We start from the raw sequence: 24,328 nt of genomic DNA, 5'->3' as shown, positions 1-24,328 counted from the left end.
GTCATGTACCTTCTTTGATTTCTTTGATTCCATATTCGCTGAGTTTCCAGAGAAAAATGTAAGCAAGAGTGACCACATTTCTGAATTCTTACTTCAGGCTAGAATCATACATGGTGGATTTCCAAGAGCTGAAAATAATGACTGGTACCGGAGTGTACCGACGTATTCTAGCAATTTCTGAAATGGCTGTGTACACCAGTAACAAAACAGTTGGACTGTGTAGTGATGTGAACAGTTTTTTTTTTTAATTAATTTATTTTTTATTAATGTTTATTTCTGAGAGAGAGAGAGACAGAGACAGAGTGTGAGTCGGGGAGGGGCAGAGAGAGAGAGAGAGAGAGGGAGACACAGAATGTGAAGTAGGCTCCAGGCTCTGAGCTGTCAGCACAGAGCCCGACATGAGGCTCGAACTCACAAACTGCGAGATCATGACCTGAGCCGAAGTCAGACACTCAACCAACTGAGCCACCCAGGTCCCCAGTGAGCACGGTTGTAAAGTCTATTTGTCTAGACCTGTGGATCCCCCATGATAGGCAGGAGAGCCCAAAGGGAACTGGGGGAAATCAGCTGCAAATAATGTGGCCCATTAATCCCCAAGAGTTGGAGTAAACCCTCAAAAGACCCAAGTGAGGTCACAGTGAGTCAAGGGTTATTCAGTTTGAATATTACCAAAAGCTTTTGCTTCTCTTCTTCCTTGGTCATTTGATTTCATATTAGCGTCTTAAAAATCTATCTTATTCCTGATGGGGAGGAGCAAGTTTTCCAACAGAGGAAGAGTGGCACAGTGATTTAGAGATTGGGTTCTGGAGTCAGACTGTGTGGGTTTAAACTTTCAACCTAGATCAGTCACTTGTTAGTTGTTTAAGTTTGGACAAATAGCCTACCTCTCTTTAAGCTTCGGTTTCTTTCCTGCTAAAAGGGAATTGACACATTAACGTTATAGGGTCGGTGAGGGTAAAGGAGATAACTCAGGAGAATCATTTTCCTACCATGATGGTACCTAGGAAATACCCAGAGGCTGCTTCCTATCATTATTATGTTAGTTACAAATACCTGAAACTGTACAAATCTTATATATAAATTGAATTTTCTCTCACGGTCTTACTACTACCATCATGTTCTTGTGATATTTTATGATTGTCTCTAAAGTACCTGCTGTAGTTAATTCTTTGAATATATTTTATACTGTTTGATGGTAGTTGTAAGTATATACATCTGAATAAAATTGTTTCTAACCAAAAAATTTCTCCATTGCACAAAATATCTTCCCAGAAATTTAAACCTTACACTATTCTGAATCCTTTAGAATATTTTACACAGTATGTCAGCTTTCTGGAATTAAACTGCCTAAGTATTATTTTAGCAAACATGTGTAGCTTTTTTTTAATGATTATTTTTTTTATTTTTTATGATTTGTGTCACTGGCATACCTACATCTCATATGAGGTTTAGGAGAAACGGAAAGATTATCCAGTCAGTTCACCTTATTTCAGAAAGGACAACCATTAAACCAGATGAAAACTGTTTTTAGAATCTTCCAGAGAAAGAAGTTCATAATTTCCCTTAGTAAACTATTACAGGGTCTGACAAACATGTCATTTGTGGTTCAGTGTGAGTAGCAGTGGGAGCAGATGCGGGCTGCATTATGAAGAAGGTGGCCAAAGAGTGGCTTTTATTAGCCCTAAATGGAGCTATGCATTTCTTCTCAGTTTGAATTCCTTTTAAATGTTATAAATATAGTCATAGAATGCGTTAGAACCCCTCCCCCACCTTGTCCTCTTTCACTTGTTATTGTACCATGGGCTATAATGTGGAGACCAATTTCTAAGATACTGTTTACATTTATTTGCTATTTGTTATACTGGAAGCGGTATAACATAGTAAAATGTTTGTAGCCTTTAAAAAAAAAAAATTCCATGCTCTCTTTTGTTAAGCTCGAAAATGCCATCCTTCCAGGCCATCTGTGATTCTACCATTGCTAAACCCTTGACCTGGTCAAAAACAATGGGTTTTGACTTAGATGCATGTTGTCAGATTTCAGCGGTCACTAACTAGCCGTATGATTTGAGGCAGGTTTTTTTTCCTCTTTTGTATGCACCAGTTTCCTTATATTTAAAATTAGGGTAAGAATAGCTATTTTGTAGGGTTGGTGGGATAATTAAATGAGAGTGTGGAAAATGTCAACACAGTAAGTGGTAGGTGTTTGGGGGAATATTATACACTGACAGCTCGTTGTTCTGTAAAACAGACTGGCATCATTTAATTTGAGTTTGGCCAAACTACTTAATCCCCCTGTGTCCCAATTTCCTCATTATTAAGTGGGGTTGACAGCAGTGCCCACCCAGAGTTGTTGTAAGGACTATTTTAGTTAATATATAGTTCCCAGACATAGTAAGTGCTAAATAAATATTTAAAAAGCAAAATATTTAACATCTTAGGGTTGTTTTAAGGATTAAATGAGTTACTCTCCCCCTATCTTAAAAGAATAATTCTTTTCTGAAAAAACCTCATAGGTTGACTTTGCCTCTGTCAAAAGTATAATTACCATTAATTTCTGTAGGTCGGTAAAAAGGTGCTCTGTTCTAAACTGAGCTTCAAAATTGACAGACATTTTGCTAACACAGTACCAAACTTCATTAAGGGGACTACAATTACTTGTGCAGTTAGAGCTGCAGCTAACATTACTCATCATACGGGGTGCCTGGGTGGCTTAGTCGGTTAAGCATCTGACTTTGGCTCAGGTCGTGATCTTGCGGTTTGTGAGTTTGAGCCCCGCGTCAGGCTCTGTGCTGACAGCTCAGAGCCTGGAGCCTGCTTCGGATTCTGTGTCTCTCTTTCTCTCTCTGTGCCTCCCTGATTCATGCTCTCTCTCTCTCTCTCTCTCTGTCTCTCAAAAGTAAATAAACGTTAAAAAAAAAAAAAAACACTTGGGGCGCCTGGGTGGCTCAGTCGGTTAAGCATCCGACTTCGGCTCAGGTCATGATCTCGCGGTCTGTGAGTTCAAGCCCCGCGTCGGGCTCTGTGCTGACAGCTCAGAGCCTGGAGCCTGTTTCAGATTCTGTGTCTCCCTCTCTCTCTGGCCCTCCCCCGTTCATGCTCTCTCTCTATCTCAAAAATAAATAAACGTTAAAAAAAAAAAAATTAAAAAAAAAACACACTGAAAATATTACCCATCACAATACAACCTAGCAAGGAATTCTTTATTTTTATTTATTTATTTATTTATTTATTTATTTATTTTTAAATTTTTTTATTACATTTATTTATTTTTGATAGAGCACAAGTTGGGGAGGGGCAGAGAGAGGAGACACAGAATCCGAAGCGGGCTCCGGGCTCTGAGCTGTCAGCCCAGAGCCTGACGTGGGGCTCGAACTCACAAACTATGAGATCATGACCTGAGCTGAAGTTGGACGCTCAACCAACTGAGCCACCCAGGCGCCCCTATTTTTATTTTTTTAATGTTTTATTTATTTTTGAGAGAGAGACAGAGTGTGAGTGGGAGAGGGGCAGAGAGACAGGGACACACAGAACCCAAAGCAGGCTCCAGGCTCCAAGCTCTCAGCACAGAGCCTGATGCCTGCCTCGAACTCACAAACCATGAGATCATGACCTTAGCTGAAGTCGAAGTCGGACGATTAAGCGACCAAGCCACCCAGGCGCCTCAAGGAATTCTTTCTTTATTATCACTCTCTTATATGGTTATTTACTTCTTTCCAAGAGTGTATGTAGCTTTTGTAGCTCTGGTACACGCTGAAGACAAGAGTTAATGAACAGCATGCATATGATACTGTTTATGCAGTTCAACCTTTAATACAGAAGAAAAAAAAAAAAAAGGAAAAATCAGTGAAAACAATTGTAGCATCACACCCACCCAGTAGATTGCCATCATAGAAGTCATGACACCCTTGCTTAAAATTAGTAAAGTACAAGGATTTTGAAAAGAAGCAGTAGCTTTTATGATCTATACGTTTGTATAGATGGTGGCACTCAGATGCTTCTAAAGCCTGAGAAAGCCATATGGGGCTTCATAAACACAAATGCTTCCTAAGCCACTTCTCAAACACCTCAGAAGGTCGAGTTCTCATCATGTAAGGGGTGTATCTAATGAACCACTGTAACTCAGGTAGGGTGTCGGAGTGATGGCCGGGACCAGTACTTGCTAAATGTTAGCATGGTTATTCAGGTGAGATGAAGAAAATGATGAACAAGTCAAAATGTGCCTTGAAAAAGAACAATCAAAAAGCGACGGCAGGGGCGCCTGGGTGGCGCAGTCGGTTAAGCGTCCGACTTCAGCCAGGTCACGATCTCACGGTCCGTGAGTTCGAGCCCCGCGTCAGGCTCTGGGCTGATGGCTCGGAGCCTGGAGCCTGTTTCCGATTCTTCTCCCTCTCTCTCTGCCCCTCCCCCGTTCATGCTCTGTCTCTCTCTGTCCCAAAAATAAATAAAAAACGTTGAAAAAAAAAAAATTTAAAAAAAAAAAAAAAAAAAAAAAGCGACGGCAGCCTGTTTATTTTTCTTCCACTATCATATTTGGGTTAGTTGGTTACTAATTATGAACTTTCTTAACCCCCTTGACCTAAATGCTTGATGACAATTCCTGCTCCATGAGGTTCATATAAGTTCACCATTTTGGTCATTAGTGCTATGTTTGATTACAAAATATTAGAGTGGCGCAAAAGCAGTTATAAAATACTGAATTTTTTTTCCAGAAAAAACTGTATTATGAAATGTAGATGGTGCTAATGTGAGTCGAAATACATTAATATTTACCTGTAAATTTGATGCAAAAAGGTAACCTTGGGGAAATTTACTTTGCTTAGCCACCTCAGCTTCCTGATGGGAGGAAGGTGAGTGCACATGAAAGTCAGTGAACTTTTCTACTCACAGCAAGACCAAATGCTTAATCTCAATTAATGTTTGCTTTCAACTAACACGGAGGAAATCATGTGAGCTCATCCTCAATGCTCTGTAACATCTGCCTGGCCAGTGTTAAGGTGTGGTTAGAATTCCATATAGAGATATTTTAGGATGACAGTAAAGCCATTTATCAGGCTCATACTTAAATACCAACTCTTGTCGTGTATAGAAGCCAACTATTTCAAAGATCAACACTCTTCTTACGAATAAAATCATTTGAGGTTTTATGCTCAAATTTTGCTGACTTGGGATTCTGTCCTATCATGAGACAGGATCTCAGTCCCCGAAAGTCCTCTTGTCACGTATTTTTGGAAGTCCCTGGGGTTCCTCACTGATGTACAAACAAGCTCACACTCTCACGTGCAGCTTGCTCCTCCCAGGCTTTTCTTGGGCCTCTGCTATTTTAGCTGCTGCCGTTCCTGTAGGAGAATCCTGCCTTGCTTAGGTGTTCCAAACTGTGAAACTCTTTAGTTCCCCAAATAGTGCTGTTCCCTGAGAACAGGATCCTTGCCTCTCTCCTCACAGGGGCTGCTCCCACAGGCTGGGGTAGGAACCAGTTACCAGACGATTTCTCATTTTCTCATAGTACTCCTATTTTCATTGTACTTGAGCTCTCCTGTCTCCTCCTGAGCATACAGTCTCTGAAGCAGATTTTCCCCTCACACATCTCCTCTTCAAAATGTGGATCGGCTCCGGCAAAAGATGCCTGGGTTGGAGAGTTGGCAGGCTCTTCCCTTCTGACATATCAACTTCATGTTGAGTCATGATCTCCCAGCTTCACATATTGACGATTGCTAATTCTGTCAACAACCTGTCAAGAGAGGCGTTATGACCCCATTTTACAGGAAAAGAAATTGAACAACCAGAATATTAAGAAATTTATCTAAATTTATTGTTCCTAAGTGTGATATACATTAGATTTTGAAAATACTGTTTTCTAAGTTGCTCAAAGCACTTTATGAACTTCTTTTCATACTTCTTATAACATAGTTTCATGACAGATATTATATTCATAACTTATAGATGCTTCTGTGGTATAGGGTAGATTTGTGCATAAATCCAGATGGCAAGATCTTGCTTGGTATTTGATCTTAAAGGCCTATCTTCTGTAACTTACTATCTTAGATTTTGTTCTTTTGGAAACTGGTGCCTCAATGTATTTTTTTTTTCCAGTAGACTTTTCTGCTTCTGTTTGAAGATAATATTTTAGACATTAAAAACCAAACCAAAATGAAACTTAATATCCGTTTTTATATTAGCCAGGATTCTTGGCCAGAAATAATAGAAACCTACTAGTTTGGGCAAAAATCCTATTTATTGGCTTATCCAGTCATAATGTGGGGAAAAGTAGGGGTTCAGCAAGCTTTTCAGGGACATAAATAACACGAGGGTTCTCCGTGTCTCATTTCTTCCCCTCTGTGTATTGACTCCATTCTCCCAGCTTCCTTCACGTAGCTGAAGATGTGGCAACCAGCAGCACTTGGGTCCAGGGGAAGAACTTCTGTCCATAGCTCCAAGTCTAAAAATCTCAGGGAAGCACTCAGACTGCCCTGCCTGAAAGATCACAAGTTCATCTCTGTGGCCAGAAGTATGAGGACTGGGATTGGCTGGAAACACTTGGACTTCAAAATAAGCTGGGTGCTAGTTACAGAATAAGGTAGGATGCCAGGCAGACAGAACATATGTCTACTACAGATGACTGAGTATGCTTTGTGTTTTGCACTAAGGTGAGATATAAATAAATGTTATTGATATGTTATATTAAAAGATATGATTTTTGTGAAAATGAGTATTAGCCCAATTGCTGGTAATATATCACCAGAACACACAAGTGACATTCATGTAGTCAGCTGCCACTCATTTTTAAACTCATGTGGCTATACCTCTATTTTGTTTTTTTTAAAGTAGGCTTTATGCCCAGCAGGGAACCCAACACAGGGCTTGAACTCATGACTCTCAGATCAAAACCTGAGCTCAAGACTCAGACACCCCAATGATTGAGCCACCGGATGCCCATATACCACTCTTATTTATTGAAAATATCTTTCCCTAATCCAGTTTTACAAGTAGAGTATTCCCCCCACCCCCCAACCACCACTAGGATATTTACCCTTCCTTACAGTGAAGATGCATCTGAAAACAAGAAAGGATCAGTATGTTAAAGAGGAATGGTTTAAAAAGTGTGGTATAGCTTAGGTAATATTTCCCTTTTATGTCTAACTGATTAATAGAAGATTTTAGAGTTCTTCAGCCTAACTACCTCCTTTATGCAGTTGGAGAAGCTGCAACTCATGACAGGCAATGAATTTTGGACAAAGTTCTTTTGATTGCATGGTTGACCCACACTCAGGAGAAGGTAGAGTTACTTTAAACATGGGGATCTCGTGAAAATCCAAAGACAGGAATCAAAGTTCAGCCTTCAGGAAAGGAGGCGATGATGAGGACCTACATTTTAAACTCTGACACATAAAGAATTTGGAAGTCTTCACTCTCATCCTTACAACTTAGAGACAGCTGGTCAAACTGAAAATTCTCTTTCTTGGACCTCTGGAGAAACCACCACCGTGAAATCTGGGGATAGAGGTATAGCCAGAGAGTCACAGCCAGGGTCTGCTTATCTGGAAGAGACTGTTGGAGCCATAAATTAGTAGGAATGCTTTAGTGGTTACTCTGAAGAACTGCTTAAGTCTGAGTGGGAACTGGTGGGAGAGTAAGAAACTCCTGGGGCTGCAGTCTTGTGGGGCCCACACACTTTCATGGACTTTACCTGTAGGAAGCGTGTTGTCACAGTGAAGACCCAAGAAAAATCCCCTCGTGGCGCTGACAGGAGGAAAGTAAGAGTAATCGTGTAGTAAACCCAGGATCTTCTCCATAAGGACTACTCTTCAGGAGAAAAGACTTTGCTGGGGCCTTATCCAAGCTAGGGTAAGGGCATTCCTCCCAATCCCTAGTGGTTTTTGTTGTTGTTGTTGTTGTTGTTGTTCTTTTTCCCTCACCTAATATGGGAAAGGGAACGAGGTCAACAGGGGTCATGGCTTCAAGGGAAGAGATTGGGAACTCTGTGGCCAGTGAATGGGGTAGGGAGTAGCAGTCAGGGAAGTTATACTATGGGAGAAATACTTGCAAAGATCACAGCCCAAGACACAGGACAATTTAGAAGACTGATATTTAATCACAAGTTTATAGAGCACTCCTCCTTTCCCCACATTATCATCATCCGAACAGGGCTTCAGGATAATGCCAGTGAATTACCATTGAAAGAGTTGCAAGATACAGACTCTCTCTGAGGAGGAGTATGCAAGGAAGCCCAAAGTCAAGAGGGGAGGCAAAAACAAGGACAGTAGAGGATTTTGTAGCTTCTGTCACCTACAGCTACAACAAACATGACATACATCCCAACACTTAGCCAGATTAACATACATCCTCACACTAAAGGGCTATTTACCTCAGTTCCTGTTATTCAATACATTATGTCTGGATTTCAACAATTACAAGACATGCCAAAGGCAAGAAAAAAACATAGCTTGAAGAGACAAATCAGTCATCAGAATCAGACTCAGATATGCGCAGATATTGGAATTATTAGAGTTTAAAATAACTGATTGGGACGTCTGTGTGGCTTAGTCAGTTAAGCATCCAAATCTTGATTTCGGCTCAGGTTTTGATCTCACAGTTCGTGAGTTTGAGCCCCACATCCAGCTCCGCACTGGCAGTGCAGAGCCTGCTTGGGATTCTCTCTCTCCCTCTCCCATGCACATGCTCTCTCTGTCTCTCAAAATAAACTTAAAAAAAAAAACTATGATTAATATATTCAAAGCTCTAAGGGACAAATAGATAACATATAAGAACAGATGGTAAATTTAAGCAAAGAAATGGAAACACTATGAAAGTATTGAAAGCATATGCTAGAAAAAATAGAAATTTAGAATACCTTCAATGGGTTCATCAGTATACTCAACATGGTCAAGAAAAAAGATCATTAAGCTTGAAAATAGGCCATTAACAACTTTCCAAATTGAAATGCAAGATTAAAAGGATGAAAAAAACAGAACATTCAAGAACCATTTCAAACGATAAAACATACAAGCCATTGGAATACTAAAAGGAGAAGAAACAGAAGAAATATTTCAAGTAATAATACCTAAGAACTATCCAAAATTAATGGCCAAGCATCTGGGTGGCTCAGTCATGATCTTGTGGTATGCTGCTGTCAGCAAAGAGCCTATTTTTGGATCCTGTACACCCTTCTCTCTGTGCCGCTCCCCTGCCTGTGGTCTCTTTCTCTCTCTCTCTCTCTCACTCTCAAAAATAAACATTTTAAAAAAAATCAAAATTAATGGCGGACACCAAGCCACAGATTCAGGAAGTTCAGAGAACACTGGACAGGATAAATCCTCAAAACAGAAAGAAAAACACACACGTAGCTGCATCACATCCAAAGAGCAGAAAACCGAAGACACCATGGAGGCAACTCTCACACATGAACTAGCAAGTCTCAGTCATGACACCTCTGCTTCTCTCTTTTTTCTGTACCATTCTAGACTTTACTTTTTTTATAACTGTTTTCTTAGACCATCAAGGCCCTTTCGATTTCCAATTTTATCTCATTATTTTATAGTTCTAGTTCCCACATTAACACTTCATAGTTTCTCGGTTCCCAATTTCAAATTCCTGATGGAAATGTGATTGCCCTGTTCATCTTTTGGAGGCAGTAGAGCTCATGGAAGGAAATCTCTGGGTGGGTTTCTTGGAATCAGTTGCCCACCTCCACCTGTGTTTCAGGGGGTGGGATAAAGTATGAATATGGTTCCTTTTTGTTCATCAAAAACAGTTTGCAAGGCACTGTTTCTTGGGGTTTGGGAGGTTGGGCTTGGGCGGTGATGTACACTTCTACTACAGAACAAATTATGTAGATAAACTGGGTAGAAAATGAGTTTCAGAGGGGTGAAGTGATTTGCTTAAGCAGTCAGTATGACTCAGACCCAAATCTACTTCCCTTTACTCAGTGATCTAGTACATGGATTAGAAACAAGCTGTTTTGAAAAGCATATTGCTTGTTGACCATATAGTATCCATCATATACCATCACTGTTATGGTTTGAATTTGCCACTTAAAACATATATTGATGTGCTAATCCCCAAGATCGCAGACTGTGGTCTTATTTGGAAATAAGGATTCTGCAGATGTGATCAGCTAGAATGAAGTCATGTTAGAGTTGGATGGGCCCCAATGCAGTATGACTGATGTCCTTATAACAAGACAGTCATGTGAAGACAAAGCCACGCAGGGAGAACACTGTGATGATGAAGGCAGAGACCAGAGTGACGCAGCTGCAAGCCAACGGGTGCCGAAGATCACCGGGAAACCACCAGCCGCGAGGAAGAGGTGAGGGAGGGTTCTACCACATGTTCTAAATGGAGCATGGGCCCCGCTGACGCCTTGACCCCTGGCCTCCAGAACTATGAGACAGTCAATTTCTATTGTTTTAAGCCACCCAGTCTGTGGCACTTTGTTAGGGAAGCCCAAAGAAACTAATATAATTGTCTGAGTGTAACTTGAAAAAGGAAACTCCTACAAAAATTTTATTACACTCCTCTCCACCCCAAATATAAGAATACATTCTTTGACCTTCCAATTCCACCCTCCCTCGATCCCTTGACAGCCCATAAAACCAAAGGAACACGAGAGATGCCTCATGTTTCTCTTGTAAAACTTCCTTGCTCTTGTTGGTATTCCATAATTTCTATCATACCTTGGCACTGAACTCATTCATTGTAAAACGTTTAGACAATAAAGAAAGCAATGTAAAATATAAAATCACATGTAATCCTCCCACTCAGCTATAAGTATTAACGTTTTTATTTATAGCCCCCTAAGTCTTTTCTTACACACCCATATACTTTTTATTAAACAAAATTGGGATCAGAGTGTATACATTGTAATCGGTTTCAATTTTCAAATAGTAAACATAACCAAAAATAAATCTCAGGAAAGACAAGAGGCTTTCTTTGAAGCTTCTCCTCACTAATTTTATCAGTTTTATTTTCCTGTTCCTTTGCACTTTACCCTTCTTTTATTTCCATCTAGTCCTGTTGCAACTGGTTTCCTGTGTCTCCTAGACCACGTTTTTTGATCCGTAAGTAAATAAAAATTTCCAAATCACAGAATTGGTAAGTATGAAGAAGTATTTTAAGATCAAGGACTGAGAATTGATATTAGTATAACTGACAGACTCAAACAGTTATTCACTATAACACATGCATGCTCATTCAGCTGTTGGCTACACTTATCCAAATATCAGAATTTGGCACCTTGTGGGGGGGAAACAGATTTTCGCTGAGATCGAAGCTTTGGCTTCATATGGGATCTTTTTTCTCAAGGGAATTCCCGCTTTTTCTGGCCTTTATATTACTTGCTTTCCTCCTGGTTTCGTCTTGGAATGGCATCAGTAAGTTTCTGCCTCCACAGAATACAGCCTTGATATATCTAGTCTGCAGTGATGGAAATAGTGGGTATGAGTGTGTGTGTGTGCACACACACAAACTTTTGACTGGAAAGGGACAAGATTTATGCGTCTGGGTAGAAGTTACGTGAATGTACATATATGTAAAGTATACTCGTGTCCTTTATTACTTGATGTTATATCTCAATTTTTAAACATTACAGCCAATTTTTAAAAAGTACTGTCCAAGGTTTAAACTGGAGATCTAGTCAAGGGTAAGTAAATTCCAGAGACTGCAGACCAGCCATTATCTTAGCTATAGAGACCACTAGCCTTTTCAGCTCTTGGACTGTTCCATAGAATAGCAATACCCAGAGATGCTCTCCACCCCACTAATGGAGTTTTGTGGTCAAGGAAGTTTAGAAAATGCTTCACTATCCAGGCCCCTTTGAATGATTCATTAGGCATACTGAAATATCAAAGGCTCTAAGTCCTACAGCAAAAAAACACTTATACCAACTTGTCCCAAACTTATTTAACCACGAAACTCTTTTCATCAATGCCTGTTAACACCTCATTAGAATAATCAGCTTATGTTTAGAAGCCTGGTCAAGGCCTACCCACCTGCCAGTACGCCACCTGCTGGTTTTATTGGGTATGAGGCCACTCACTCAGGAAGCTTCTGTTTTCACTAAATCTCACTCACAATCCAGAGTTCATTGTTCTAGTGCTCTTGATCAGCATTTTCTTCACATTTAACAAACCAGGGACTGAACGGCATAGTTTGCTATCATTCAGTTGCAAACGGAGGTTTTTAGAGAGTTCAGACTCTCAGCTAGCAAGTCAGACCACACAAACCAGCACTGGATGTGTCCAAGAGAAATGAAGCATCTGATAAAATGAGAACAAAGAATGAGCGAGAAGTCCTTTAGAATTCTGATTTTAGAGCTTAAATATTTATGATAATACATTCAGTCAGTCCGTTCTATTTATTCTCTAATTTGAAGTTCGACTTATTTTTAACAGACTTGTTCAACATCTAATAGACTGATGAACTAAACTCTAATTCCCCCTAAACCCAGTGTGAGTCACTTTCACTTAAATTGCAGCTTCACCACTCTTGGTTCTGGAGGTTATAGTTGCTAAAGTGATATCATCATTTATTTGGGAAGAAGAAACAAAAATAATATAAAGGATGGGAATGTGATAATAAAGGACACTTATGCCACAATTTATTTTTTTAAAGAGCTTATTTTGTCACAGATTTGTTTATAGACTGCCACACAACCTAAGAAGAAAACTTTTAAATGTTTTCTACAAATAATCTTTCACAATCTGTTCTATATATTTTCCTGTCCCCAAATAATATATACTGCCAGGAGAGATTTCTTTAAAACCACCGTTTTCGCTAGAACGGTTGAAGCCTATGTACGGTTATTACCTGACACTGGGTGGGTTCAAAGGTGCTGGGTAGCCAGGTTTTCGGCCCCCTCCCTCCCTCTGCATCTCCATTTTATCTGATCTGGATTTCTCAAGGAGCCCCAGTTCCTTGGGAAAAACAGCAGCTGGGTCTGAAACCTTTGCCTAATTCTTCTAGGGTGAGGGTACTTATATTCCCAGCTACAGTTTTAAGGAAAGAAACTCCTAACTTTAAATACTACAAATTATTTGCCAATAATTTTATTCTCAAAGAAACATGGCCTGTAGTATGTTAGCCTCACTATAAAACAACTTTTTTAATGTTTTATTTTATTTTTGAGAGAGAGACGGAGTACAAGCAGGGAAGGGGCAGAGAGAGAGGGAGACACAGAACCTGAAGCAGGCTCCAGGCTCTACGCTGTTAGCACAGAGCCCGACGCGGGGCGCAGGGCCGGAACCCATGAACTGTGAGATCATGACCTGAGCGAAGTCGAATGCTTACCGGACTGAGCTACCCAGGCGCCCCAGCCTCACTGTAAAGGGCTGTTTGAATTCTATTCCTGGAGCACCATTCCCAGTATTCAAAGACCAGTTGCATCAGCATCACATAACAATGTAAGTATGCTCATTCCTAGGCTTCTCCTCAGACCTGTGCAGTCCCTGAAGGCAGGGGCTCAGGCCTCTGCATGTTTAGCAGGCCCCGTAGGTGCTCATCCAAACACCTATGGAGATGCTGGTTGTTCAATGCTGGTGATGGATCTGCTGGCAGAGTTGCCTCTGATTGCATCCAGATGAGGTATGACATCAGCATTTATAAAGAATTCCACAGGTTATGGGAATGAACACTGAAGGTGGAGAACTGCTCCAAGAGCTGATAGGTTTTTTTGCCTTTTTTTTTTGGCGGGGGGGGGGGGGGGCGGGGGGGGCAGAGGGAGAGTGGGGGCAGGGCAGAGACAGAGGTAGACTGAGAATCCCAAGCAGGCACCCAGCTGTCTATGCAAAGTCTGCCTCTGGGCTTGATCCCACCAACTGTGAGATCATGACCTGAGCCAAAATTAAGAGTTGGAAGCTTAACCGACTGAGCCATCCAGGTGCCCCTCCAAGAGCTGATAAAAGGATGAAAGCTGAAAAACCTATTTTGATTTGCCAATGAACTGTTAATGCGGAGAAGGATAGGCAAACATATTTAGTAGTGATGGATGGAGGAAATCACGTGAATGGAAGATTGAATATTATCACCTCTCAACCTAAAAAAGGCTCACAGTGGTATTTCAATGACCTTAATTCTTAACCCCGGCTGTCTTTAGAATTCTTCAGGAGTCAGCCTTTAAAATATACCAGTGCCTGGGCCCTACTCCAGACCAGTTAAATCAGGCTCTATGGGGGTGGGATGGGGGGGTGGGTGAGGTCTGAGTTGCTGCTTATTTTAACAGCTCCTGGGGTGACTTTAGTTGTGTAGCCAGCTGAAGCACCATTGCTCTATGACGTAGGAGAAGCTGTCTGAGTCACCTGTTATTGTTGACATCACAAGCAGTTCATTTTGCTTCCAGATCCTTGGAGCCCAGTCTTCAGAAAAAAATGAATGCTTGGCACTGTTCTTTTATCTCATTTCCACCTCTTAAACCACCATCATTAGGATTCACTATTTTATTTAGGAAAGCAGTTTCCCCCTGTTTTCTTGACATAATTTGCGGCAGTATATTGTTCAGAGCAAAGGCCAGAACGTTCTATACCTTATGCATTTGCTAGTTAAAATCTGGGGCTTGGGGGTAGAATTTGTGGAATTTTGCGTTCTGTTGCTTGGCAACTTTAAGAGAGTTAAGCCTATACATTCTGTGAGCATCAGAGTTACAAAGTTTGGTGAGCCCAGTCAATTATTTCTTGATACTAAAAAGAAATTAGTTCTCCATTATGTAGAGGGCTTGAAAAGTTGTCATTCAGAGCAGGGCATCCGTAGCGATGTCACACTTCTTCTACTTGACTCCACAAATTATTCTGCCCTTCAGATCCTCTCACCTCTCAAGAGTTCGATCTGATCAGACGCAAGGCTGGCATATCTTGGCAGAATGAAGCAAGGTGGTCACATTCCTCTGTGACGACATATGCAGGCAGTTACTGGAAAAAACAACTGGATGAGTCCACACGCAGCCGATTTTCTCTTAAAGCAGGACAGCATTGGCCTGAGTGTAACCAGTAAGACTTCTTTGTAATTTGCACCTGGATATGTCACTATAAATAGACAAGAATGCTAGTAGGAGGAAGAAGGTATTGTAGACCCTGAGAGCCTTCATAGACTTTTAACTCTGTGTATTTTCCTGTGTAAATGTCAGCTGGAAGAAGAGCTAAATGTCAGTTACCAGCTGAAATTATGATTATATTCTCTTTTAGTCCCAACATCATGTATAACTATCTACTCTTGAAGAGATAAAAATGTGAGTATTTGATTAAATTGTAGGTATTTTGTATTCTCTGTTCAGCAAAGAGGTGCTCCTGAGAATTTCAGTTTTGTTTCTTGTCTAGTTTTTCCACTTTTAGAAGTTGAAAAATTCCCTCAGAGCAGAAAGAAAGTTGACAAAATCCTCCTCTTTTCCCCACCTTGTATCGGCTATCCATAAATGCAAGCGTTGAGGTCCTGAAAGACATTGTCTGAGTATTTAAGCTCAGTCTTACGAAAGGCCCATAGAAAAAAAGAATTTGTTTCATATGGTGACTGAAACTATAGAAATAAGTAATCGCAAAGGAAGGACATTTTATCGGTATCTGTGGTGGGGTAAGGGGTACTGTGTTTCTGGAAAGATCTCAGTGAAGCAGGTTTCCTCTGAGCTGGTTTAGGAGGTGGGGAAAGGAAAAGCATATTGCATAGAGAAGAGAATATGCACAAAGGCAAAGAAGTGTTTAATCCAAGTACGATCAGACAACCACAAATAGCTCAGTGAGTTTGAGACAGAAAGCGTAAGTGGAAAACTATGAGGACTTGTTATGAAATATGTCCTTCTGTATATTAATCGTCTACTATCTCATCCAAATTCTGGAAATGTATTTGAAAATCGACTGGATTTTTGACTCCAACTTGAGATGTGAGTAATTTCTCAAATAATGCCCTAATAATTATTAACTGTACTGCCTTCCGGGTCTTTCCAAATCACCAAAACAGTGCTGAAAACTAAAATGTCTCAGAATTACTCTTCTATTAGATGCCTTGTCTAGTTTATTCCAACACACTCTAATCTCTGTATTTTTATTAAAAAATTTTTTTAATGTTTATTCAGTTTTGAGAGACAGAGAGAAACAGAGTGCAAGTGAAGGAGGGGCAGAGAGAGAGGGAGACACAGAATCCAAAGCAGGCTCCAGGCTCTGAGCTGTCAGCACAGAGCCCTACGTGGAGCTCAAACCCACGAACCGTGAGATCATGACACTTAACCAACTGAGGCACTCAGGCACCCCTCTAGTCTCTGTATTTTTAGTTGCTCTCCAGTATGTTGACACTTGAATTATTTTTGGAAATCCTTTTGCTAATTCTGTGAATTCTGAAATACCTTTTGGCCAGATAGAGGAGTCTTTATGCATGGCCAAGGTCATCTTCTCTGAAAACAGTGTTTGAAATCTGGTATCCAAACAGATCCAATCATCAGAGCAGAAAAAAAAAAAAAAAAATTAGTAACTCAAAAAGTACAGAAATACGACATCTGGTGAAAATGTCCAGAACTTCAAATCTGTGTCCTATTCAGAGTGTGATCATCTCATGCATCATTCCAACCAATGCCCTCTTGTGACACTGCAGACATGAAAGACCCCAACCTTGTGAGGCTGATCTTTTTGGGGGGACCTCAGAAATGTAAATATATCGTTGGCATAACTACAGCTTATTCTGTTACAGGTTAAAAAGCAGTAGGTGTTATAAATGAAGATGAAGGGCAGATTCAGCTCATTTTGAAAGCACTGATTAAATTCTAAATTTGCTTTTGTTTTTAATCTTTTTCTTGGTTAATTTTAGCCCCAAGGCAAATGTCTTAAGTTCTGAGCAAAAGCTGTTTGATTAAAATTTTGTAAGGCTCTAAGCAGACATTTTTACACTGCTATACAATGAAAATGGTCCAAGGGGGATTTTTGAATAAAATATAAAATGACTGGTTATTTAAAATGTGTTAAGGCAGGGGAATATTAAGTATACAAAACACAAGACCTTTTTTTCACTTATTTATTCACCACATACATTGACTAGCCATATAAAACAAGATGGAAGAAAATTGGTAGATGTCTCAATCATTTGGTTCTGAATCAGTTTTAACAGTAAATATATAAAATTCATAAACATGCAAAAAGAAAGATCCATGCAAGAAACATTGGAAGAAGGGAGATTAGTGTGGTATAAAACGTAGACTGTGGGTTATCAATTCCGCTTGTCTGCCAAAGTTAAAATAGGAGTTGCATTTTGACATCTGAAACTAATGTAACATTGTACGTCAACTGCACTTCAATTAAAAAAAAAAAAAAAGTTGCCCTTTGGAATGCCTAGACAGGGATATGGCTCGGTATAAATAATTTTAAGTCTTGATGCTTTTTTTATTAAATTATTTCTTTTATTCATTCATTAATCATATATTTATTAAGATGCTACTATATGTGAGGCCTTTTAGGATAGATGCTGGGGCCACATCAGTGCTCAAAACATACGTATGGCTCTTGTCTTCATGGAGCTTATAGTCTGGTGAGGGAAACAATCACCAGGGAAACAAGCTATTTGTGTTTGAAGGAAACAAATAGGGAACTCGGTTAAAAACAAAGAGGGGTGGCAGTTTCTTACAAAACTAAACATGGTCTTTCTATATAATCTAGCAGTCACGTTCCTAGATATTTACCTAACTGATCTGCAAACTTACATCTACACAAAAACCTGCATGTGAATGTTTATAGCAGGTTTATTCATAATCACCCCAAAGTGGAAGGAAACAAAATGTCCTTCAATAGGTGAATCAATAAAAAACTGTCACATCCACACAGTGGACTATAATTCAGCAATAAAAAGAAATGAGGTATTAAGCCACAGAGGACATGGATGAATCTTAGCTCCATAGCCCTAACTGTACAAAGCTAGTCTGACAGGCACACATTGCATATTCAACTATATGATATTTTGGAAAAGAAAAACTAAGACAGTAAATAGATCAGTGATTGACAGGGGATAGGAGAGGGCTGAGTAGGTAAAGAACAAGGATTTCTTAGGTCAGTGAACCTATTCTATATGAAACAGTGATGGTGACTATAAGACATTAAGTTTTTGTGAAAACCCATAGTACTTTACAGAGCAAAGAGTAACATTTAATATGAATAGATTTAAAGAAATTATTTAGGAAGTAGGAGGGTTCCCAGGATGGCATACAAAATGTGACAAAGCGATATAAATGTATATTACAAATGTATGAAACAAGCTCACGGAAGGAAGTGTGGGAATAAAGTGTTGATCTAAGTAACTATTTTTTTTAAGTTTATTTATTTATTTGGGGGGGAGGGGCAGAGAGAGAGGGAGAGAGTTCCAAGCAGGCTCTGTGCTGTCAGCAGAGAGCTTGACATGGGGCTCAAGCCCATGACCTAGGATCATGACCTGAACTGAAATCAAGAGTCAGATGCTTAACTGACTGAGCCACCCACAGGCCCTGGATCTAAGTGACTTTAGAAATGAATGGAGATTGCGAGACTAAAAGGCTAAAGGAACAATACATAACCTCTGTACCCTAGTTGATAAAGTTGTTTCCTATAGGGGGACAGGCAACAATTCTGAAACCATTATACGTATATTGGAACTGAACAATCAAGTAGATGGACAGTGGATGTTGGAGTGGGAACTTAATGATAAACAAAGGGAAGAGGATAGAATGATCCACGTAGTAATGGATTAGAATTGAGTACATCAGTATGAACACGTGTTTAGCTTAATATAGATATAGATGGTTATGTAAAGAAACATTTATCGCCTTACGTATATACACAGATTAGTATGCACACATGTGCTTCCTTGGTCCCTGTGTGCAGCCCATATCAGTATGGGACATCGGCTGAGAGGGCCTAGAAATAAGACCTTGGAACAGTGAGCACACCAAATACCCAGATTTTAGTTTTTAATACTATCGTCTAGTAAAGGAACCAGAGTTTCTTGGACAAATGGTGATTCTCAGACTGGAGCAGAAGATATACAAGATAAGTTTGGAGTATCTTGTAGTGCCAGATAGTAAGAAAGTGTCAAACAAAACAACACAAAGCAAAACAAAAATGATGGAGCCAACTGAAAGAGCTCCCAATGACCAAAGCTGGAAAAATTTAAGCAACAAAATAAAGCAGCATTGGATCATAGCCCAAAGTATAAAATAGGCACCAGTCCATACTTTGATAAATGAATGACTAAATGAATTCATTAGTGACGGGGGAAAGGACACATCCCTCATGCAGAACATTTTCATAATTTATGTAGTTATCTTGTACTCAAGGAGGCGGAGCATAACTCAGAGTAGTTAAGTGTGAGCTGTGCACAGCGACTTTCTTCCATTGACCATAGAAAGAGAAAAGACAGTAACTTTATAGTGGGGAAACCTGACAAATACTACTTCAAGCTAGCTGAGAGAGGTAAATGTTAATAATGATAAGCCATACTGATAGTCTTTAGCCTTGGTATGAGAATGGTACTTTAACTCTGTGGTTTTCTTCCTCAAAATATATTACCCTCATCTAATCGTGAGAAAAACATCAGGTAACTCCCAATGAGGGACATTCTACAGAATACCTGACGACTAATCCTCAACGTTGTCAAGGTCATCAAAACAGGAAAGTCTGAGAAACTGTCACTGCTAGGAGGAACCTAAGAAGACACGATGACTAATAATAGATGTAACTGGGTGTGGAGTACATGAGAACTCTCTGTACTGTCTTCACAATAATTCTGTTGATCTAAAATTGTTTAAAAGTTAAATTTTAAAAAAGGTAACACTGGAGATGCTAAAAGAGAAATGAGCAAATCCACAATCATAATTGAACATTTTAACACTCTTCTCTCAGTAACTGGTAGAACAAACAAAGATCAGCAAGAACACACCAAATTTGAACAACATGATTAAGACACTTGTCCTGAGTGACATATCTAGAGAAGTGAACCCACCAACTGAAGAATACACATTATTTTCAAGAATATGTGGGCTATTTTCAAAAACTGACCATATGTTGGGCCGTTAAAAAGTACCAAATTTCAAGGGCACCTGCAGGGCTCAGTCAGTTGGGCGTCCGACTTCAGCTCAGGTCATGATCTCACTGCTCGTGGGTTCAAGCCCCACATCGGGCTCTGTGCTGACAGCTCAGAGCCTGGAGCCTGCTTCAGATTCTGTGTCTCCCTCTCTCTCTGCTCCTCCCTGATTCATGCTCTATCTCTCTCTGTCTCTCAATAATGAATAAATGTTAAAAAAAATTTTTAAAAAGTGCCAAATTTCAAAGGATTCTAATCACATAGAGTATGTTCTCTCACAAATGTTATCAAACTAGAAATTGATGACAAAGAGAAGACTAGAAAATGTCTAAATATTTAGAAATTACACAATACATTTCTTTTTTATTTTTATTTTTATTGTTTATTTATTGTTGAGACAGAGACAGAGTGTGAGCAGGGGAGGGGCATAGAGAGAGGGAGACATAGAATCCGAAGCAGGCTCCAGGCTCTGAGATGTAAGCACAGAGCCTGATGCAGGGCTTGAACTCACATGCTGCGAGATCATGACCTGAACCAAAATTGGACTCCCAACTGACTGAGCCACCCAAGGGCCCCAACAATACACTTCTTATAACCCAGGGGTTAAAATAAAATCACAATGAAAATTAGAATATATTTTGAATTGAGTGATAAATAAAATATAATATACAAAAAACATGAAGGCAATACTCAAAAGGTGAAAACAACCCAAACATCCATCAACAAACAATGGATGGACAAAAGGTGGTATATACATACAATGGAATATTATTCAGCCTTAAAAAGGGAATGAAATTCTGATACATGCTGTAACTTGGATGAACCTTGAAAACATTATGCTAAGTGAAAGAAGCCAGACACAAAGGGGAAAATATTGTAGGATTCTACTTATTCGAGGAACTTAGAATAGGAAAATTCATAGCAACAGAGAGTAGAATAGAGGTTACTAAAGAATAGGGGGAGGGGGAAATGAGAAATTATTGTTTAATGGACATAGAGTTTCTGTCTAAGATGACAACAAAGTTCTGGAAATGGATAGATGCACAACGGTTGTACACCATTGTGAATGTACTTAATGCCACTGATCTGTGCACTTAAAAAATGGCTACAATGGTGAATTTTAGGTTACGTACATTTCATAATAATAGCAATGGCAACAGCAGCAGTAATAATAACTGATGAAGGTCAGGATTTCCAGAATGCAGAGGGAGGATATATGTATATCCACTCCTCTATAAAAACAGAAAAATCCTGGAAGAACTGTCAAAATCAACTTTTCAAAAACTCTCAAAGTTAACCATAGGTGTGCAACAATCTGACGAGTGTGTTTTCAAGAAAAACTGCAGAACTTTGGCAAGAACATCAGGGTTTGTGGCACTGAAACTGTCCTGTTGATAGTTCTTGAGAGCAATGGTTCCTACACTTGTTTGATCATGAGAATGATCTGTTTTGTTAAAAAGAATGATTCTCAAGCCACTCACCTTAGAAATTCTGATTGAAGCATCAGTGAATCTGAATGTTTGACATATGTTCCACATGATTCTTATGATTAGAAAACAATGGGAAATGCCACTTTGTAAGAGGGTGAAAGACCCATTCTAGCAACATGGCCACCTGATGCCAAACTCAGTGTCGCTCCAGGGGCTTTTGAGTAGTCACTCTTTCAGTTGCTCTTTTCAGTTGAGTAATCTACAAAACCGGATGTTGTAGGGGTTTAAGTACTCTCCTTTACGTTCTAGGGCAATGCTTGCTTGCCTATCTCAACCTCGGACTCCCGGGTGGCCTCACTGTTGCTCAGGAGGAGTACAAACCCAGAAAAGATGAAAACTATGATAACTCTGACCGGGCCTTGCAGAACAGTCCCGAAGTATTTGAAATGATTTTCCTTTCTGACTTGGTACTTATACAGACAAATCCCTTTATGAAAAAGCAGCAGCACATTGGACCATGCTTCTGAAGTGAAGAGGAACTGGGCCAGGCCTTACCGAAAGCCACTGGACGAATATGGAGCATTAGTTTGTTACAAAATAATACAAGGGGAACAGAGAGCAGAAACGTTTTTATAATGAAGGAATGTATAAATGAATTTTTATAAGAAAGGAAAGGATAGCATGGTACAAAATTTTCATGAATGTATAAATTAAAAAAAGGAAATATAAAAGAAATTTAGTGCTTACCAGTAGGCTAAAATATGTCAAATTTCTAGGAATAAATGTAATCAAAGATGGGCAAGATCTCCACACAGAAAACTGTAAAACATTAGTGAGAGAAAACAAAGATGACCTAAGCAAATGGAGAGATAAACCGTGTTCTTAGATTGGAAGATTAAAAGTTGTAAAAATATCAATTCTCCGCAAATTGATTTATAGATTCTATGCAATTCCAGTAGGTGTTTTTATGGAATTTGACAAGATGATTCAAGACAAGGAAATAGCCAGGACACCCTCAAAAGAAAACAAGGTTAGAGGGATTGCTCTACAGATAACAAAATGTACTATAAAGCCTCAATAATTAAGATGGTATTATGGCATAAGGATAGACAAATAGACCGATGGAACAGAATAAAGAGCCTACAAACAGACCTCTGTATATATGGACAATCACTTATGAAAAAGGTGGCAGAGCAGTGGAGAAAGGCCATTCTAGGTAGATGGATTCCAGATGAATCAAAGATCTAAGTATGAAAGGCAAAACAATAAAGCCAATAGATGACAGAGAATACCTTGATCTTGCAGTTGGCAAAGACTTCTTAAACAGAACACAAAAAGCCCTAAACACAAAGAAGAAGTTGTATAAGTTGAACCACTTTAAAAGTAAGAAGTTCTGGCAACAAAATACACCACTAAAGGTAGGAAAATGTGAGCCACAGAGAGGATGAAGATATTTTCAACTCAGTGACCGACAGAGGGCTCGTAACTATAATATAGTATAAACATACTATAATCTAGGAGGAAAAAGACAATCCACTAGCAAAATGGGAAAGAGACTTTTAAAAATGAAATTCACAAACCATATACCATACCATATTGAGTATAACCATAATGTTACAATGTAATGTTGAGCACTATAAGCCAGATGCAGCATGTATTGTATAATTTCATTTATATGTATTTCTATATATCATTAAAAAAAACCAGCCCAAACCATAGTGTTTGGGTATGTCTGCTTAGGCGATAAAAAATATGAAGAGAAGCAAAGAAGATTCCCATAGACATTAGTAAACTGGTCCACTGACTACCTGTATTGGACCTACCCCAAACCTACTGAGAATTAATTAGTTGGATTGGGCTCAGAAATCTGCATTTTATTTTTATTTTTTCAAATATTTATTTATTTAATTTGAGGGGAAAGCAAGAGAGAGAGAGAGAGAGAGAGAGAGAGAGAGAGAGAGAGAGAATCCCAAGCAGACTCCACGCTGATAGCACATAGCCCAACACAGGGCTCGAACCCATGAACCGTGAGATCATGATCTAAGCCGAAATCAAAAGTCCAACGTTTAACCAAATGAGCCACCCACGTGCCCCAGATATCTGCATTTTAAAATTAACACCCTCAGGTGACTCATCTGCTGCTTTAGGTTAGGAGAAGATGTAGGGTGGGATACCAGGCCCTGTCTCAGGGATGATTAGGGCTAGTTTGTTGGCTGAATGAATGTCCAGGAGCATTTTACGACTCTCTAGGCTAACATCAATTCCACTCTACACCTACCTCACACACACATAGTTCCAGGTCCCTGGAGCTTGGAGACTCTCTTCTCCCTCTAATTAGATGCCATAAACAATGTGCTGCACTCTAGAAATTGATGACTGCCCATTCTATACAAAATAACTGCTTCCCACCAAAACCTGCTTGCCTAAAGTATCATACGTGTTTTGAATGATAGACACAGTATCTGAAAGTTCCTGAATTACTCCTCTGCTATTAAATTCTACACTTTCCTGGGAAATCAACACAATTACTGTAATATTTCCTGTTCCATTCATAGCACTTATCTTATTTTGAAAACAACTCCCCTGGGGCACCTGGGTGGCTCAGTCAGTTAAGCATCTGACTTCGGCTCAGGTCATGATCTCACAGTTTGTGAGTTTGAGCCCTGCATCGGGCTCTGTACTGACAGCTCAGAGCCTGGAGCCTGGAGCCTGCTTCGGATTCTGTGCCTCCCTCTCCCTCTCTCTCTCTGCCCCTCCCCCGCTCATGCTCTCTCTTTTTCTGTCTCTCAAAACCAAATAAACATTAAAAACAAAAAAACACTCCCGAGAGACTCACAAATCCTGTTAAAACAATTATGAACTTAATGTTTGAACTTTTCATGTAGAAAAAT

The 24,328-nt window shown here is 39.6% G+C and overlaps 1 protein-coding gene across 1 annotated transcript in view; it reads left to right on the top strand.

Moving 5' to 3' along the window:
• Positions 1-14,236: 14,236 nt before the first annotated feature.
• C3H4orf51 (chromosome 3 C4orf51 homolog) overlaps positions 14,237-24,328 on the top strand; it is a 46,844-nt gene continuing 36,752 nt past the window's right edge. Inside the window, 2 exon segments of the mRNA XM_058723315.1 lie at positions 14,237-14,783; positions 14,785-14,972. Of these exon segments, the coding sequence (XP_058579298.1) occupies positions 14,739-14,783; positions 14,785-14,972 (233 nt within the window). The 5' untranslated portion in view covers positions 14,237-14,738.

Source organism: Neofelis nebulosa, chromosome 3 (genome assembly GCF_028018385.1).
Source record: "Neofelis nebulosa isolate mNeoNeb1 chromosome 3, mNeoNeb1.pri, whole genome shotgun sequence".
Lineage (NCBI taxonomy): Eukaryota > Metazoa > Chordata > Mammalia > Carnivora > Felidae > Neofelis > Neofelis nebulosa.
This window is presented reverse-complemented; position numbering and strand designations above follow the sequence as displayed.